Source organism: Hyperolius riggenbachi, chromosome 1, assembly GCF_040937935.1.
Source record: "Hyperolius riggenbachi isolate aHypRig1 chromosome 1, aHypRig1.pri, whole genome shotgun sequence".
NCBI lineage: Eukaryota > Metazoa > Chordata > Amphibia > Anura > Hyperoliidae > Hyperolius > Hyperolius riggenbachi.
The window spans coordinates 335009779-335030001 of record NC_090646.1 but is presented as its reverse complement, the minus strand read 5'-3'; the positions used below and the strand labels follow the sequence as shown (position 1 = coordinate 335030001).

Here is a 20223-nt window from a genome sequence, read left to right as displayed (position 1 = left end):
TCAATGAGTTTTTACATAGACAAATCCACAGGTTTAGGATAAACTTTGATCCTGGAGTGGAACTTGCAGAGAGTTGTTTAAGACCAGAAACCCACAAGGAGCGATTTCTAATCGCTATTGATTTGAAAAAGATCTTGCTAATGCAATGCTATGGGTGATTTTTATAAAATCTCATCCCTGAAGTGGGATTACACCCATACCATTGCATAAGCAAGAGCTTTTCAAATCGCAAAGCGCTCAGAAAATTGATCCTAGTGGGTTTATGGCCTTAGTCTGTTTTGGCCTTCATCGGTAAGAGTGATAGAGTGGTTATCTATGTGCAGAACTTAGGAGTAGCAATACAGGGTACCACAGTAGTTAAGTTATAGAGAACCAGAGCTCTTTTGTAGTGGACCAAAATGACCGTAGACACCAGACCTCTCTGGATAAAAACAAAATAAAAAAACACAAAGCAATCAATGCACAGAGCACAGTATTGGTATTTCATTTTTAACAGATTCTTAAAAACAATTGCACATGACTACTTTCATATGTCCTGCACTGAAAGTTTGTAAAAATAACTGGACACTGCATGCAAGGCTGTAAAATATCCCTATGCCATGTTCTAGAGTTTTTGGTGGTTTTGGTGTGGTTGATAGTGTAGTTGTGCATCTTTATGATCATTTATCAGGAATTTTTCATGTCTGACTAATTTCATTAATGTGTAAAATCTGCTGATAACTGCTAAAATTACAAATGACTATTAGGGCCTTTTCACACTTGCTTAAAAACGTACCCATTTGGGACGTTTTTAAGCTCCGCTTAAACGCAGGAAGCGGATCCTATGTTGAAAATAGGAACAGCTTCCACTTGTTAAAAAACATGGAACCGTTCGCTATGGAATGCAGCATGAAACGCAGAGTCCCAACTTGGCACCTTTTCCATGACTGAAAGGGAAAATGTCGCCAATGAAAGCCTATGAGAAAGTACACTGTCTGTTCTCACTAGCCTAGTCAAAGCATCCACGTTGCCCGTTTCGATCGCCGCCGTGACTAAATACTCATGTCCCGCCACCCATCGCTGCTGCTCAGTCCCTTCTAAACAACCCAGTGGCCGGTATTAACATGGGGATCTCCAATGGGCTGCAAAAGACCGATGGGAATCCTCAGCAACAGGAAGAATTCTCATTGGTTCATGTTGGACCAATGAAAATTCTCCCTGTTGCTATTGAGAATTGGCCTGCCTCAGCCTACGGAGAGCCCCATGCTTCTGTTGACCTCCCGGTTGAATAGATGGACAGAACAGCAGCAGTGAGACAGGTGAACGGCGATGTATACGGGTGTACGTGATCAACACAGGAGCGGATGGGCGGACATATGTACAGGGTGCGGATGCAGAATAGATAGGTTCAATTGTTGCATGCAGATGCAAAACGGATGGAACGCATCCTCCACGTGGATATGCTTACTGTTTTCATTCTGCATCTGCCCAAGTGTGAATCAGCCCTTAGGCAATCTTGCTAGTGAAAGTTCCAAAGAAAATATTTAATTGAGCAAAAAGAAACTTAAATGTGAGGAAACGCGGAAAAGCCGCCGCAAGGGCTCAGAGTGAGGCGGCTGTTTCCGCATCTAACATGGCGGCACAACGCGAAGAAACCGCCGCATGCCACATGGGCAGAGTGGTGGAGTCCGCGTTGGATGCGGCGGATTGCATGCATGGCAAAGCAGCTGACATTGCGGCTGGACGCGGGGAAACCGCCGCTCGCTTAGAGAGTGGGGCGGCGGTTCCCGCGTTTGAATCAATGGTCACATTACAAGACATGTCTGGTGTGGCTGGGACTGCTAGTCCACACAGGTTCAGAAGGACGCACGCGCGCGCTGAGAGGCAGAACTTATATGACAGCCAGAAAAGGGTCAGCTGACATTTTCACCACCTGCCATTGGTCCAGCAGTTAGGGGAGGCGCTGGAGAGCGCTTTGCTATATATACTGGGTGCTGGTCATTCTCTTGTTGTCTGCCGTTGCGATCACTACGTGGTAGCACTCAGACCTTGTCTGTATCTGTGTTCTAGCATAGTTTCCAAAGGTGTTGATGATCAAGGAACTCACACCTTAGCGTCAGGAATATTGAACTGTATTATTTGTTATGACCTTCTGCCTGCCTGACTATTCCTCTGAACTCTGATCCTGTACCTTGCTATTTCTGATATCCTGTTGCCAAAACTCTGCTCGTTCCTGGACTCTGTATCTGCCTCCTGATTCTGTACCTTGCTATTATAATACTCCGTTGCCAACCCTGCCTGTCCATTGGATTACGTATCAGTCTCCTGAATCTGTACCTTATCTATCTGTGTGTTTACGACCTGGCTTGCCCGACCTCGAGAACTGGCCTTACTGTTAGAGGCAGTTCCCAGACCTGTTAGTGACACCCTCTCTCTGGTGTCACCCACACTCTGTCCTTCCTACTCTCAGCCTAGCTCCTCCCCCGGGGGAGTCTAGGCCAACGGAAGGAACATACTTCTGTGCAGTACTCCAAGTATTGCTGTTGTACTTTACACTCACTTGTTATATCAGGTGTCCAGAGGTTAGTAGATATATCTGATTATCGGTGATACTGCAGATCATCAATAATTCGGTATATTCTGTATTTTCGGTGATACTGCAGTTCACCGGTAATCAGACCCTCTCTGTGTTACACCGATCGTTACATTAAACTTTTAGTTGTATATAGCTATTTTGTTCTGTCTTCAGACTTTTATTTCAATCCCAACTGTGTTTGACTTAATTCAGTTTACATTGGGTGGGAGGAATAAATGTGCTGCAGAAGAGAGGAGATGGCACACAGGTGCCACAGAAAGAGAGGTAAGTAATAAATGTGCTGCTGATTGGCATAGAAGGAGTACATGTACTACAAAGACAATGAAGAGGATACTGTGCTGCAGAGAGGAAGATGAGAAATAAGCAGGCTGTGGAGAGGAACATTCAGAGAAAGTGAGAGTGAATGTGAATTGGAGGTGGAGAGGTGGCCAGGAGGACATCTGCCATGTGGGAATGTGAGGAGGCGAGTGGCCTGACACACAGAGGCATCAATTTCCCTCATTCTTTGGCACCAATGTACTCAGTATGCAGGGAGCATAAGTTTAAAACTTTCTTTAGGCAACAGCAAAAATTCTAGAAAGCTCCCTATGGGTAGAAAGACAGCTGTGCAACAAAATACATATTTTAACTCCCTCTTTGCTAAAGACATCTTGTTGTGAAACGTAAAGTAATTTCTTTACTGCTACAAAAAATGGTGGTCTCTTGAATGGATCCCAGAATTTAGGTTAATATTTGATTCTAGATTCAACTGTTTGTATTCCACTGTGGGTGACTATTGCTTGGCCTCTATGTTGGGCTTGCTCCAGTCTGTGACTCTGTTGGGAAAAGAAGAGGTGGCCTGGCTGGGTGACAGGGGTTGTGGTAAAGCTTCCATACTCATACCACAAAGTCCTGCTAATTTCTGGGTTCCAAAGAATTAGTGGAAATAGGGAACACTGTGAAGGGGGCGAGAGTGCACTGTGCGGATTTACTATCAGTGTACATGTTCAGCAATTTACAACATCACATATCTATATACAACACATATCTCGTTTGTGTTAGTATAAATGGATTCCGTAGTTGGATGAGGCAAATAAAAGATTATTATTCATATGGGATTTTCAGTGTAGCCTTTGCCTTGCTGTTATATTGACTGAGATCTGTATGCTAGGCCACAATCAAGGTTCACTGTAGCCCTGCATTGTACAGATTGCCCATAAATGCTCTTTTTCATCTTTTAGGCTTTTCCACAGATATAGGGACCTGGCACCACAGCTTGTCCCAGAAGACTACACAAATAGACCAGATGTACGGATCCCTTATGAACTTATAGGCAGCATGCCGGAATTGAAGGTAAAGTATGAAAAAAGCAATAACTGCAAAGGTTGCCAGGTGTCACACTAATCCTGCGCTTCATTCATAATTCATCATGTGCTAATTGGAAAGGCTGGGATGATAACTGAAGCCTAACATAATACACAGGGACAGCAAAGTTCTTCTTTAAGCCAAAATACCATCTCAATGTCATATTAAAAGTGTATCTGTACTTTGCTTGGCTTTGGTTTATCATAGAGAGAACTCTAATAATGCACTTCTCCAAGCACAACAATAAGCAGAATTGTGAACAGGTGACACCTCCTAATGACTATTAAGGCCTAATGAGATAAGAATGGTCAGGAAACAGGCAAGAAAAAATGTACTGCTTATGCCACACCTGCAGTTAGATTTTTTTCCCTGTATTTTAAAGTTCATGCATTGAAAGGGAAAGCACTAGCAGTTGAATATTTTTTTTGTTTTAACAGTTTCTGCAGTAGTTGCTTACAACTTTGGTAAAAAAAAAACCAAAAAACAACATTCTGGTGCTGGCGTAAAATGTAAATAAAAACAAAAAGCAATGATTTTCAAATCCTGAAGGTAGTGCAAAGTCAACATATTAAATGTTGGAACTGAGAAAATGACTGTTTTCTGAAAAATGTGAATATATGAAATACAGGGTGGGCCATTTATATGGATACACCTTAATAAAATGGGAATGGTTGGTGATATTAACTTCCTGTTTGTGAGGGGGGAAACTTTTCAAGATGGGTGGTGACTATTTTGAAGTCGGTTATTTTGAATCTTTTTTTTTCAATAGGAAGAGGGTCATGTGACACATGAAACTTATTGGGAATTTTACAAGAAAAACAATGGTGTGCTTGGTTTTAATGTAACTTTATTCTGTCATGAGTTATTTACACGTTTCTGACCACTTATAAAATGTGTTCAATGTGCTGTCCATTGTGTTGGATTGTCAATGCAACCCTCTTCTCCCACTCTTCACACACTATCAGTACTATCAGCAATACTGCAGGAGAAATGCTAGCACAGGCTTCCAGTATCCGTAGTTTCAGGTGCTGCACATCTCGTATCTTCACAGCATAGACAATTGCCTTCAGATGACCCCAAAGACAAACCTGACACCCATAATGTGGTGGTGCACCATCTTGCTGGAAAAACTCAGGGAACGTGCCAGCTTCAGTGCATAAGGAGGGAAACACATCATCATGTAGCAATTTCGCATATCCAGTGGCCTTGAGGTTTCCATTGATGAAGAATGGCCCCACTATCTTTGTACCCCTTATACTACACCATACCATAAATTTTTTTGTTCCAACAGTCTTGAAGGGATCTATCCAATGTGGGTTAGTGTCAGATCAATAATGGTTTTGTTTGTTAACTTTACCATTCACATAAAAGTTTGCCTCATCACTGAACAAAATCTTCTGTGTAATCTGAGGGTCCTGTTCCAATTTTTGTTTTGGCCATTCTTAAAATTCAGTGCGCCGATCTGGGTCATCCTCGTTTAGAAGCGGCAGTAGTTGGAGTTTGTAAGGGTGCCATTTGTCAGTAGCTAGTATCGGCCGAAGGGATGTTCAATTAATGCCACTCTCCAGTGACATGCGGTGAGTGCTACGCTGTGGGCTCTTGCTGAATGAAGCTAGGACAGCCACTGATGTTTCTTCATTAGTGACAGATTTCATGCGTCCACATTTTGGCAAATCCAACACTAAACCAGTTTCACGAACTTAGCAAGCAGTTTGCTAACTGTAGCATGGGAGATGGGTGGTCTCGTATGGTGTCTTGCATTGAAATCTGCTGCAATGACCCGGTTACTGCGTTCACCAGACATCAACACAATTTCTATCCGCTCCTCACGTGTTAATCTCGGCGACACGTCAATGGCTGTTAACAAAGAGAAACTTGCAAATAACTTATGAAAGAATAAAGTTATGTTAAAACCAAGCACACCATTGAAAAAACAAAAGTTGGATTCAAAATGGCCAACTTCAAAATGGCCGCCATGGTCACCACCCATCTTGAAAAGTTTCCTCCCTCACATATACTAATGTGCCACAAACAGGAAGTTAATATCACCAACAATTCCCATTTTATTAAGGTGTATCCATATAAATGGCCCACCCTGTATATGAAAAATGTGTTCATTTTGAATTTTGTTCAAGAACATGCTTCAAAAAAGTTGAGACAATGTGATGTCTACACTTTACACACTTTGTAAATATTTGGAAACTGAGGAGACTAGTTGCCGTTGTTGTAAAAACTGTCCATTCCTGACAGATGTAGGATTTTAGCTGCTCAGCAGTTCAGGGTTTACTTTGTTGTATTTTATGTTTCATATTGGACCAATTGTTTTCATAAGGTGATGGGGCTGGACTTCAGACAGGCCAGTTTAGCCTGTAAACTCTTTTATTATGGTGCTATGCTGTTGTTATACATGCAGTTTACAAAGATTTTGCTAAAACAAGCAAGGTTTTCCTTGAAAAAGATGTAATTTGGACAGGGCATATGTTGCTCCAAAAGCTTTATAAATCATCCAGCATTAATAGTGTCTTCCCAGATATGTAAGATACCTATGTCTTCATTACTAATGTGCCAACATACCATCACAAATGCTGGTCTGTGATAACAAGCCACATGGTCCTTCTCCTCTTTAGCCTAGAGGACAAGGTGGTCATAATTTTAAAAATATATTCAGTATTTGATTTATTAGATTGCTGGACAGTTTTCTGCCTTTACTCATTCAATCCTAAATGAACTCGGCTCCGGAGAAAGCTGCAGTGTTTCTGGATCATGTTTATATATGTTTTTTTCATTGCATGATAGAATTTAACTTGCGTTTTTGGATGCAGTAATGGGATGTTTAAATAGACAATGGCCCATATTCAATTCAGTTTTTCACCTAAGTTGTCTTCTAGGTGATGCATCATTGGAAACCACAGTTGCTCACTTAAAGCTGAATTATCACAGAAACCTTCTTTTAGAATAAAGAGATAATTTGCATATTCATGAGTGATGCATCATGAGAAATGACAGTTGCTCACTTAAAGCTGAATTATCACAGATACCTCCTTTTTTTAAGAAGGCAATGTATACTGAGCGTTGCTTTTTTTACAGCACTTTTTCACCTATTTTTTATTACTTTTCAAATGCATAGTGCTAAAAAAGTTATTTTAAGCAAAAAAATGAAAAATTATCTCCTAGGAGAAAAAGTGAATTGAAGTGGGGCCAATGTTTTGCCCCCCAGGCACTGCAAAGTGTACATACAGTACAGCATATACTGAAAGTAGATATCTGGTTCCCTGGTGACCCACTAACTATTCCTCCTGTTGGTTCTGCTGCCACTCTAGTTTTCTACCTAAAGAACTGAATGAAAATAAAGCAATTAATACAATTGAAACAATAATGATACACATCCAGAGCGCTAATAAGTGGTAATGAAACTTTTTAATCAGATAAAATTGCGTGAAGGTATAACTCCATCCATACACCCTTACATTTCCCTTTAAAACCACATAAGAATTGCATACAACAGCACACTCATGCATTACCCTGGAAAGCAAGCATCCATAGATATAGTGTACTGAATCGTGGTCTTATCTGGGGACCAGTAAACAGACCTACACCACTTCACCTGTTCATATAAAATTCATGCATAGATAAATTTGCATTGATAAAATATTAGGACTCCTATTTTCTATAGTCTTGGATAGGCAATTTGATCTCTCCTAAAATCACTGTAAAACTGGCGTTTTCATCCCCATATACTAATTAGTTCAATCCTGGCATCAATTTCAGTTCCGCATAACGTGAAAAATGTTTTTATTTTTTTGTACTTTTTTAAGTACTGTAAATTATAATCTATATTACTGGACCCCAAAAAGTTCCAACTGACCAAATATTATGGTTATATGGGTTTTTAACTACCAGGTAAATTGTACATTTAAGATCATATATACGATCATTCTTATTTTTATAATGTAATACAAATTCTCCAAATAAAATGTTTAATACATGACAGCATATTATATATAACTAAACACACATTACCACATCATAGAGACCCAGAAATGTAACACTTCATTATATCCTTATTGCATTAATTTGAGCTTTTGTACATTTGTCACTTATGAATGCAGACCATTACAGCAATAACGAATAACAGATTGATCATTAATATACATTGCATTTACAACTGCTTTCAGGATAACCCCTTCCGTCAGAGGATAGCTGAAGTTTTCTCTGAAGATGGTGATGGAAACATGACACTGGATGATTTTCTGGACATGTTCTCAGTACTCAGTGAAATGGCTCCACGTGATCTTAAAGCTTATTATGCTTTCAAAATATATGGTTAGTGTGGACTTGCAGAAACCACATTTTTGTATTGATAAAACATGAATATGTAAGTGCAATAAGTTACACTGCATAAGGAACAAGGCACATTATACTCGTGGGGGCGGTGAATTGAGACCAATGTAGGTTAGATGGCCACAGATCATGGGCTTTGCCCTCATGATCAGCACCAACTCACATGGCTTTTAACATTGGGTAGGTTCTATGCTAAGTGGGTGGGATGATGGTAAGCCAAGATTGAGATATTTTTTAGTATCAGAATGGAGGATGTTGAGAATAGTAACATCTGATGGAGGTTACAGGAAGTTTCAGTCAGTGGGAGTGTGGCTATTCCCTTCTTACCACAAGTGCACAGGCCAACTAAAAACACATTTATTCTATGAAGAGTTAAAAACAATTTAAACTGTTAAGTGATTACGTTTAAAGCATCTACAAAACAACTCTTAGAATGGACAAGGAGCTGGTTAATAAAAATGTATGACGTTCATGATTTACTATGGCGTCTCAATGCATCTTCATTTCTATAGCAAGCAAAATAAGTTCTGCAAACAAAAGCTGCACCACACAAATTGATACAAATATATGAACTTTATTGTACAACTGAAGTAAACATAGTAAAACCAATGAAAACAGTGTTTCTTAAACACACTGAACAACCCTATAAGACAAACAACAGTGTCTATTTAACCTTCTTGCCGGTTATCCCGAGCTCAGCTCGGGGTAACCTGCGTAGGAGGATTTCTCTGGCCCCGCTGGGCCGATTTTCACAATTTTTTTTTCCTGCACGCAGCTAGCACTTTGCTAGCTGCGTGCAGTTTCCGATCGCTGCTCCTCACCGCCGATTCGCCGCTACTCGCCGCGCCGCCCCCCCCCCCAGTGCTGAGGGGTGGATCAGGATTCCCTCTGACGTCCCGACGTCCATGACGTCGGTGACGTCATCCCGCCCGGTCGCCATGAACGGGATTTGCTGCTTACTCTGATCACCGAAGGCGATCAGAGTGAATAGGGAGAAGCCGCTTGTCAGCGGCTATCATGTAGCGAGCCATCGGCTTGATATCTGTAAGGCTTGACAGGTTATGTCCCCAATCAGTCTCTATGCCCCAATCTAGTGCCACGGCTCTGAGCCCGTCCCACGGTCTTCACCTATCCAGCCCCCGCGTGAACAGGACACTTTATTTGTCTCCTGACTATGGTTACTCCCAGGTCTTAACATGCAAGGCATACAGACTGAAGTAGAGAGGACAATAACCCACCAGAACCCCACTGAGGCAAGTTTAACACAGTTCAATAGTTCATAGGTATCACACAGGACAAATACCTTGATTTAGGAGGATGAAGCCCTTAGCGTCGATTGTCAGTAATGACAGATGGTTCAGGAAATAGCCAGTGGATGATCCAAGCAGCAGGTGAGAGAGTTCATGCAAGGTCAGCATGCAAGATTATCCAAGCAACAGGCAAGGGTCAGTCCAGGTATAAACAAGAGTGTCCAGTAAACCAGCAAGGGTCGGTCCAGGCAACAGACAAGAGTATCCAGGTAACAAGCAGAGGCCAGTCTAGGCAGCAGATAAGAGTATCAAGGTAACAGGCAGAGGTCGGTCCAGGCAGCAGGCAAGAGTATCCAGGTATCAAGCAGGGGTTAGTAACAGCAGACAACAATGGTCAAATACAAGCCAAGGTCAAGTTCCAGTAATTTAGACAATGTGAGTGCGCACCCAGCAACTAGCCACAGCTATGCTTATCACGGGCGATGACTGGGAGCACTCTGAAAGTTTAAATACAACTTTCATCCAATCAGTGGCCGGCCACACTCCGCACATCCAATCACACAGCGGTACACCTACCTAGGTGTCAGCTGTAGCATCAGCTGACACCGCACTGTCACATCTGCGGAGGGCGTACTATAAAAGCGCCCTCCGCCTATCAGAATGTGCGGCCTGCGTTCCAGCAGCTGCATCATCAAAGGGGAACAACGCCGAGACGGCGGAAGCACTAACATTAACAGGCAGGTTCCTTACAATATATATATATATATATATATATATATATATATATTTTTATATATATATATCACCAGGGCACTAACGAAGGGAGGGACAGCCTACAGTAAGTGTATTTTCTAGTGAAACACTGATGCATTACGGTTATTTTATGGTGAAATGCTGCTGCATTACGATTATTTTCTGGTGAAATGCTGCTACATTACGATTGTTTTCTGGTGAACCGCTGACGCATTCCAACTATTTTCAGGTGAAACGCTGACGCATTACGATTATTTTCTGGTGAAATGCTGCTACATTCCGATTGTTTTCCGGTGAAACACTGACGCATTACTATTATTTTCTGGTGAAACGCTGACACATTACGATTGTTTTCTGGTGAAATGCTGCCGCATTATGATTATTTTCTGGTGAAACGCTGACACATTAAAATTATTTTCTGGTGAAACGCTGACACATTACGATTATTTTCTGGTGAAACGCTGACACATTACGATTATTTACTGGTGAAACGCTGATGCATTACGATTATTTTTCTGGTGAAACACTGACGCATTACAATTATTTTCTGGTGAAATGCTGCTGCATTATGATTATTTTCTAGTGAAACACTACCGCATTGTGATTATTTTCTGGTGAAACGCTTCCGCAATACATGTATTTTATGGTGAAACTTTGCTGCATTACAATTATTTTCTGGTGAAATGCTTCCACAATACGTGTATTTTCTGGTAAAACGCTGCCGCAATAAGTGTATTTTATGGTGAAACGCTGCCACATTATGATTGTTTTCTCGTGAAACACTGCCGCATTACGAATATTCTCTGGTGAAACGCTGCTGTATTACGATTCTTTTCATGGGGGGGTGCCATGGAGGGGGGTTTGGGGGCTTTGGGCACAGATTTTCTCTCCTGGAGTGACACAATGGTTAGAGGCGCCCCTGGCAGAAACGCTCAATATTGTCTCACCCTGGTAGACATCGGATGCTATTCATTTACCCACTATATTGGCAGTTGGACTGAGCAACTGCTGTTCAGTAAGTGCTTTTTTAAAATAAAGAAAAACCTGAGAACCCCCCATGAGGAGATGGACTAGCCCAAAACCTGTCAGATCACTCTGGTTTTTACTACTTACGGTAAATGACAGCAGTGTAGAAACATCAATGTATAGGGCTTTTTACTCTGGAGAAAATGTACATTTTATACATATGCATATACAAGGATTTAAGGATTTTAAATTTACAATTTTTCACAGTAGTGGTCATTTAAATTTCAGCAATCCCCACTATATCAATATAATAGAAGTGAGAGTTGCAATATTTTATTAGATGTTGAAAATAAGTAACAAAGGGCCTGATGCACTAACTAGCATTAATATTGACATGCAGAGACAACATGGCAAGTTGGTTAATTTAGGGATAAAGAAAATGTAGTAAAAATTGCTCATCAAGGTTTAAAGAAAGCAATTATGCTAGCAATGTTATATGGAAATGCACAAATTTGCTTTGAAAGAAGTTATTTCCCATAAAACCACTAGAGGAGGTAAGGATCCACAAGATGGAGTATTGAGCGATTTTGCTATTTCCCTTTTAAAAATCAAACCTATTTGATGAAACGCGTCAGCTAAGTTTGCCCTTTCCAGGCCACCTTAGAGACCGCGGGAGAACCGCAACTGTCTACACCACAGGACCGGCCCAGCGTGCAGCGTGGAGGCACGGGGCAAGGTGGTGTTACAACGCAAGACTTGCCGCAAAGAGTCCAGAGAAGTCCCCCAGAGGTGCGGGGACACCCGCGCAGCAGCATCCTAATAGGGAGATGAACGAACTGGCTACAACTAGAACTCAGTGGCACAAGGCGGTGAAGGGACCCCCCAAGTGCACAGGGGAGAGGTCCGATTCGTTGAGCCTGGATCAGCATGTGATTTTATCCTTTCGCCCGGAGTAGTGTGTGGGTAATAACCTGGCCAATCAACCTATCATGCATGATTTATAACACAAGTAGTGGCATTTGAACTGAGACTTATTTTTTATTACAGTCCAAGTTGCAATTTATCCAGGAGTTTTTGGAATCCTTTGGAGTCTTCCTTGTGGTGATCACAGAGTGATATGCTACCTATACAAAAAGGAATTCTTCATTGAAACATTTTAGCAAGAAAACAGCTTGCAATGCCACAAAAGTGTGGGCGGGTTATCATGCAGGGAGATTTATGTGAAGGGTTGAGTGGGCAGTCATTCCTCCTGTTTGTATACAGTTGGTGCAATACTGGGAGGTTGAATTGTATATTGTATGTGAGAATTGTTTTGTCACAATAACACAGCAACTAAAACAAGGTTTGATCTCTGAGTCATATGTTTATAAAAGTTGTTAGTTGTGTTATGCACAAATCAGTAGGTGTTTTAGATATGCAGAGACAACACACTGCAATATTTTGGTACTACTGCAGCTGTGTACCGTGAGTTATACTGTTAGGGCATAGTACCGTGGGTTGCCCTAATAACGTAACTTGCTTGCGATACACTGCTGTGGTAGTACCGGTAATATTGCCATGAGTTGTCTGTGCATGGCAATATTACAGCTAGTTAGTGAATCAGGCCCAATGACTCTTGCTCTGTACTGCAAATTACTCCAGCAGCAAAGTGGGAATTTTTAGATATACTCACAGCAACTGTGTTTTTGAAAAAGTAACTAAGCTAAGGCTTTAAAGATATGCTGACAGTTTTGGAAATGCTTATTTGGGGCAGATTGTGATGGAAAAAATATTTGTATAAAAACATAAAATTACAGCAGCATTTGTTTTTTGTAGTTGCCGTCATAAAGTTGTAGTTTTTCCTTTTCCTTTTTTTCATGCATTTGTGCAGATAGGAAGCGTGACATAAGAATGCCCAGACAAGGCAGTAGTTGGCAACCTGCCCATGAGTTGTGGACTGGACGGCAAGCAGCAGTAGGGGTGGATCAGGCTGGGAAAGTTACAGCCTGATCTATGATTCGTTTCGAGTGGATAGTTGGAATTTGGGTGCCACTTGAAGCTGCTAGTAGACACTAACCCTCTATTACCTACTCCTTACTCCCAACACTAACCTACCCCTACCTACGCATAAGACTACACCCACCCATGGCTATCAGTATTACTGCCAATGTAGTGTTTAGCTACATAATAGCCAAACCACATGCACAGACAACTTATCCCTGCCATCGCTATCTGTCCCTTTGATGCTATCTGCAACACAATCTCTGATGCTATCTGCCCTACACCTATCTCCAGTGTCATTTTGGTTGTCCACTGGGTGCTACTATAGCCACAATTAACGTGGTCTATGGCGGAGGTCAAATTTCCAAGTGGCCACAGGAGCCCAAATTTGCTATTTTGGGTAGCAGTGGACTGCCCTATCCAGCTGCAGCAGCTTTAAATCTGTACATAATTTTCCTCATCTTGTCCAGTGGTTGAATAGTGTCCTGGTTAAGGGCTCCGCCTATGACTCAAGGCCAGGGGTGTAGCAATAGCTATAGCAGCCATGGCAGCTGCTATGGGGCCCTGGAGCAGAGGGGGCCCAGGTGATACTCAATGTATTCACAATTAACTTTCTTGTGTTCCTCCACCTTCTCAGTGCCCATGGACTATATGCAGTGTAGATTGTACAAGAATGTAGAATGCCAGTTAACTCATATCCATACAGTAGGTGCTGATGGTATAGCTAAAGGGTGCCTACATCAGAGGACCCCATGAAAGTTTTTCCAAAAGGCTCCATAATCTCTAGCTATGCCACTGCTCAAGGCTCGTCCTGTTCAGTAAGTCAACACCTATTTAGTAAATAGACCTTGAGCAAGACTCCCTAACACTGCTACTGCCTACTGAGCTCACCGTAGTGGCTGCAGCTCTGGCGCTTTGAGTGCGCCTGGAGAAAAGTGCAATATAAATGTTCTGTGTCTTGTCGTGTTTTGTCCAGGTCTATCCTGTTTACTCCCACTTTCTCCTTTCTCCATCTGCATGCCAGGCTCTTGGTGGTGGCAAAACACCTGCCCTCTTCTGCCAACTGATAAGTTTTATGGCCCCATGGAGGAGGGGCCATCCCTGCCCTACTGCCTTTTTGCTGAGTTAGGCTGTTGCAGCAGAGTGTTGCTCTTCATTGATGCCTGGACAAGCAAGCACGGGAAGGGGTGGTGTATTAGCCATTGATGATACATGGTGCTAGAGAGGGTGAGGGCAGCAGGTTGCCATTTGAGCTTATAGTGCTGCAAGGGGATGGGGTTGGGAACTAAGGGGTTTCAAGGAAAAGTCTGCCTCAATACCCTCCACTGTCACCTCTTCCATCTCAGGTTGGGCTGCTGCACCTAAGTGGCTCCTCAGTTACTCAGTGGGCAACATTAGCATTACCTGCTGGTGGTCGTACAGCTGATGCATCTAGGACAGAAGGCACAGAATGAGGAGGTATTTAAGCAGAAAAATCAGGAGGCAGGATGTCATTAGAGATTTTATAATATGCCATAAGATACTATATACATTTGCTAATGTCTGTTTTGAGCATATCCACATTATCTGGTTTTATTTTGGTTGGCACAAATTAGCTGGCTCGTTTCTAAACACACCCTTCTACATTTTATCAGTAGTCCATTTTGGACATATCTTGCTCTACGTGTATTTTTAGGCATTTTTTTCTCTGTGCCTCTGTAGCAAGCTTCTTTAGACTTTATTCCACTTGGTAATATTTACTTGAATAAAGACTAAAATGTCCTTTTCTGACATCATTTGCAGATTTTAATAATGATGATTACATATGTAAATCAGATCTGGAAAAGACACTGAACAAGCTTACACGGAATGAACTAACACCAGAAGAAGTGTGCTTAGTGTGTGATAAGGTAATAGATGAAGCTGATGTAGACAACGATGGAAAGCTGTCTCTGGAGGATTTCCAACACATGATCGTTAGAGCTCCTGACTTTCTCAGGTAACACAAGACACTTTGTAGCACTTACCTTAATCAAGGTTGCTTTAAAAGACTTTGTCACAGAATACCTGCATGATTAGCCATTTCCTGGCTCATTTTAGCATGACACATACTATTTAGTAGACAGTACAGTGAAAAGGATTAGCTTCACTTTCCTAAAACCTAAAAAGTTATGAAGAAGCTGCATATAACTACACGGAAAGTTTATTTTGTAAGACTCCAATTCAGCATTTAGACCAAATATACCAAATATGTCACTAGTATATATACACTGTACAGCGCTGCGTAATATGTCGGCGCTATATAAATACTAAATAATAATAATAATAATAGTAGTCTTCCTTGCCGAGTTTTCTTAGAATAGCAGACTTTTTACATTTTCAGCTGAATGTTTAACAATATAAATGTTAACTTTTTTTATTCATATTGGTTACTTTAACCTTGATTGAAATAACAATAATTAAAATAATATTGCTAAACTCCTTTGAACCCTGGTTTACACTTACCACGTATTTCCTCTACTTCCCATGCAGAAGCATAGGACAACTGAGAATAACTTCCAGATTTCTCTGTCTTTGGCTCAGACCTTCACTTCAGTACATGATCCCAGCTTTCCTAGTTTCTCTATCTACAGTTGTTACTAGGCATTAATACCCGGTGGTGTTGATCCAGCGATTTTATCTGATTGCCATCTGGAGTCGGGAAGGATTCTTTTTTCCCTTTTGGGCTAATTAGACCATGCCCTATAAGGATTTTTCACCTTCCTCTGGATCAACAGGGATATAGGAGGGTGTAGGCTAGTGTTGCTTATTATTTTCTGGTTGAGTTCAATTTTTTTCAAACTTAATAATTGTGTAACCATGTAACTAAGTTATTTTCCAGGCAATCTATGGCTTGCCTCTTTGTTTGAGAACCTTGGAGGTTCCAGTCTAGAGCTTCTTTTATGGCTTCATCTGCTTTGCATATTTTATGTCCTATCCAATTTCACTTTCTTTTTGGGTAGGTGGGGAATCTCTACCAGTAAACATAATGGACCTGAACCAATTCACTTTTTCTCCTATGTTTTCTCCTAGGTGATATTTTCACATCCTATTAAAATGGCTTTTAAGCAAAAAAATCCTCAATGATTTTGACAGTACTTTTTCACCTATTTTTCTGGGTACTTTTATAATTGCAGAGTACTGAAAAGTTATTTTAAACAGAGATGAAAAAGTATCTAAGATAAAAGGTTAATTGAATCGGCTCCATATTGTTGATCGAATGCAGCCCCATCAAACTCATGAGTTTACAGTGAATATATCACTGAACTTTTCCTCCATTGTAAGATTAGACATTCAGAGCCTTCACACGTCTTCAATGATGTTTATAATATATATTGGGAAGTCATATTTCTTTGCTATCATTCACTTCACCTATTTACCTGTTCTTTAAATTCAATAAAAGTAAGATACAATCAACTGAAAAGTTGGAGGAGCACTCTTCCATAGGGTGGAACTGTTGTGTGCCCAAGCCTCAGAACCCAGCATTCACGGGATCCACTATAGATAGTTGCAAAAAGGCTGGCACCACACAAAAGTAGAAAAATAAAAAGATTAGCTCTTTATTAGATTGCCATTAAAATGACAGCATGGTCAAAAAGGCTATTGCAGCGACAGCCCGCTGTTTCAAGCTGTTTGAAAAAGAGCTTTAACAGCTTGAAACAGCGGGCTGTCGCCGCCATAGCCTATACATTTTTTGACCAGGCTGTCATTTTAATGGCAATCTAATAAAAAGCTAATCTTTTTATTTTTCTGCTTTTGTGTGGTGCCAGCCTTTTTGCAATAAAAGTAAGATATAATTTATTTTTCTATTCACTACTTAGCTCTTTTCAGCAGAGTCCTTAAAATATATTTAGGATAACCATGAAGAAGACCTTACTTGGCAAAAAAAGAAGAGTAATTTCTCAAATTATTACACTTGATCAGATTTACCTTAAGGCAGAGGTCACACTTGTCTTTCAGTTTCTACACTTTTCAGAAAACTGAAAGACAAGTGTGACCCTGCCTTAGAGCAGCTAATGTAATTTATAGAGAAAACTGACAAATTGCGCAAGATGTCAGTTTCTTTTCTGCGTGCAAAATCTGCATTAAAGTGTGACCTTGCTTATTGATTAAAATGAGTTCTCAGTTGAAGTCAGTTTTTCTGTGCAGAAAACGCGTACGAAAGCCGATAAGTGTGACCCCTGCCTTAAGGTGCTTTAACAGCAAACCCTTTTCGCCATTTTGCAGGCAATTTTATTTTCAGTCGAGATCTTTTCATAGAGATTTTTTAAAATATTAGCTGAGGTCACATAGCCCACTTCTAGCACACAAGGGATATATTATCAACTTTAGGGGTTTTTACATTCCTTGTCTTGTCTGTCTTAAGGCATGTTCTCAATAGGTAGACTGTACAGCAAAATATCAGGTTATTCATTATGTGGTTTGATTGTGTCATTAATTCTATTTGTTCTTGATCTCTACTTTGGCTTCTCCAAAATGATGTGCTCATCTTTTGTGATACTTACCCTGCTTTGTAAAGGTGCTCATACATTTAGCGATGTATGGACAGATCAACCAAGAGAAACATCGATTTGTGATCAGATATGATCAGAGAGAAATCTTTTGCCTGCCCATACATCGCAGGCTGATTTCCGATAGATTTCAGCATGAAATCTATCAAGAATCAGCCTCGTGCCCCTGCCTCCGCCGTCTGCCTGGCCGCCCCCAAGTAAAGAGGGTCAGGCTTTTCTTTATTTTCAGAATAACTTTAGACCAGTCCATCTCATCAGGAGATCTCAGTATTTTGTTTATTCTTTACAAAATCACTCCCTGGAAAGGATCTATACAAAGATGGTGGCTGTCTCTTTACTTGCTTGCACTCCATTTTGGCAGTTGGGCTGAGCAACTGCTACTCAGTAAGTGCTTTTGAAAATAAAGAAAAGCCTGATGATATCCCATGAAGGGATGGACTAGTCCAAAGATCTGTCAGAATTTTAGTATCTACTGTAAGTGACAGCATTATAGGTAAAAATACATTTATAGTGCATTTTACTCTGGATCAATTGTACATTTTATACATATGTATTTTAAAAATGTTACACAATAGTGGCCCTTTAAAAGGAAATACATATGACAGCCTCCATATCCCTCTCACTTCAGGTGTCCTTTAACCTCCCTGGCGGTATGATTATCTCCAGATTCTTTTTCAAAAAGCGGTGCAATTTTTTCACAATCTTTCAGACCCTAAAAATCATACCGCTTAATAGATCTGCAGCAGCCCTGCACATTCCACGCCTCAGATGGATCCAACTCGGGATTACTGCTCAGTGCTGCGGATTTCCGTCCGAGCCTGACTCAGGGTTACCGCTAGGGAGGTTAACATATGTTCTTAAAGTACAATTGAACTGAGAAGGATATGGAGGCTGAAATATTTATTTCATGGGCAGCACGGTGGCATAGTGGTTGCAGCGCTGGGTCCCTGGTTCGTATCCCAGCCAGGTCAACATCTGCAAGGAATATGTATGTTCTCGCCATGTCTGCATGGGTTTTCTCCAAGCACTCCAGTTTCCTCCCGCATCCCAAAAACATACAGATAAGTTGATAGGCTTCCCCCTAAATTGGCCCTAGACTACAATACATACAATACACGATAAATACATACATAGACATATCACTATGGTAGGGACTAGATTGTGAGCTCCTCTGAGGGACAGTTAAGTGACAAGACAATATACTCTGTACAGCGCTGCGGAAGCGCTATATAAATACTAAATAATAAGAATAATTTCCCTTTAAACAATACCAGTTGCCTGGCAGTCCTACTGAGTCCCTGCCTCTAATACTCTTGGCCATAAACCCAGAACAAGCTAATTCAGTCAGATCAAATGTTTCTGACTGAATTAGCTGCATGCTTGTTTTAGGTGTGTGATTCAGAAGATTAGCAGGACAGCCAGGCAACTGGTATTGTTTAAAATTATTATTATTTAGTATTTATATAGCACCTACATTTTCTGCAGTGCTTTACAGATTTATAGTCTTGTCACTAACTGTCCCTCAGAGGAGCTCACATTCTATTCCCTACCATAGTTGTATGTCCATTGTAGTCTACAGCCAATTTTGGTGGGAAGTCAGTTAACTTATCTTTATGTTTTTGGAATGTGGGAGGAAACCTGAGTGCTTGAAGGAAACTCACACTCACATACTTCTTGCAGATAGTGCCCTCGCTGGGATTCTGACTTGGAACCCAGTAGGGGAGGGATTGCTAAACCACAGTCTGAATACTACATGTAATGTTTGTGCAGTGGTTTAACTGTGGCTTCTTCCCACCTATACTTCCAGAGGGAATGCTGTTATCTGCCAGGGGCGTGCCATCAGTGGTACGCAATTCCCTACTGAGCACAACCACACTGTAAGCAGAAATGCCCACTCTCCATGTACAGTATGTGAACAAGCCCGAATACTCTTTTCACTGATTTCCCTCAAGCTAAACACTTGTAGTATTAGAAGAGTATCAGATAGTAAATGTGAATCTGTAACCTTTATTTCTTTTAGATTACAGCAGACAGAAACATCTAGAATTAATTATTTGGTTTAACTTGAAGAAGGCTTCTATTAAACTGATAAAAATAAGTCAGAATTTGTTTATTAAAAGATTTGCTAATATACTTTATTCTCTTTTTTTTCCCCAAAGCACTTTTCACATTCGGATTTAATGCATCTGTACCTTCAAGTAGACAGTTTGATACTACGATTTTATACAAAATATCAGAAAAACCGTATTCAAACAATTATAGTCTGAAGTGGAAACTAATCTACCTCTGGCAACTGCAATGTACAGCCTGGATTTTATCTGAACTGTGATGTCATTCTCCATATGGTTTATTTACCTTTCCCACTTTGCTATCTTATCATCCTGACCAACCGTCATAAACACTCATACTGTAAATATGCACTATAACTTTACAGCACTCCTTTGAACTGATTACACCGGAAACATATGGGAGTCTGGAATGTTCT

General features: G+C 40.8%; 1 protein-coding gene across 1 annotated transcript; it reads left to right on the top strand.

The window, feature by feature from the left end:
- The first annotated feature begins 262 nt into the window (after window positions 1-262).
- On the top strand, window positions 263-19919 carry CIB3 (calcium and integrin binding family member 3). Its single transcript, XM_068235215.1, has 5 exons — window positions 263-291; window positions 3796-3907; window positions 8095-8242; window positions 14992-15187; window positions 19898-19919. The coding sequence occupies exons 1-5, from the start codon at window positions 263-265 to the stop codon at window positions 19917-19919; spliced, it is 507 nt and encodes a 168-aa protein (XP_068091316.1).
- Window positions 19920-20223: the final 304 nt, after the last annotated feature.

Bases quoted from the DNA above. Each gene is read 5' to 3' on its own strand.
- CIB3 (XM_068235215.1), top strand. From the start codon at position 263: ATGGCCTTAGTCTGTTTTGGCCTTCATCG. The intron at 3,908-8,094 runs GTAAAGTATGAA...AACTGCTTTCAG, and splicing joins GCAGCATGCCGGAATTGAAG to GATAACCCCTTCCGTCAGAG. The intron at 15,188-19,897 runs GTAACACAAGAC...TTTTCCCCAAAG, and splicing joins AGAGCTCCTGACTTTCTCAG to CACTTTTCACATTCGGATTT.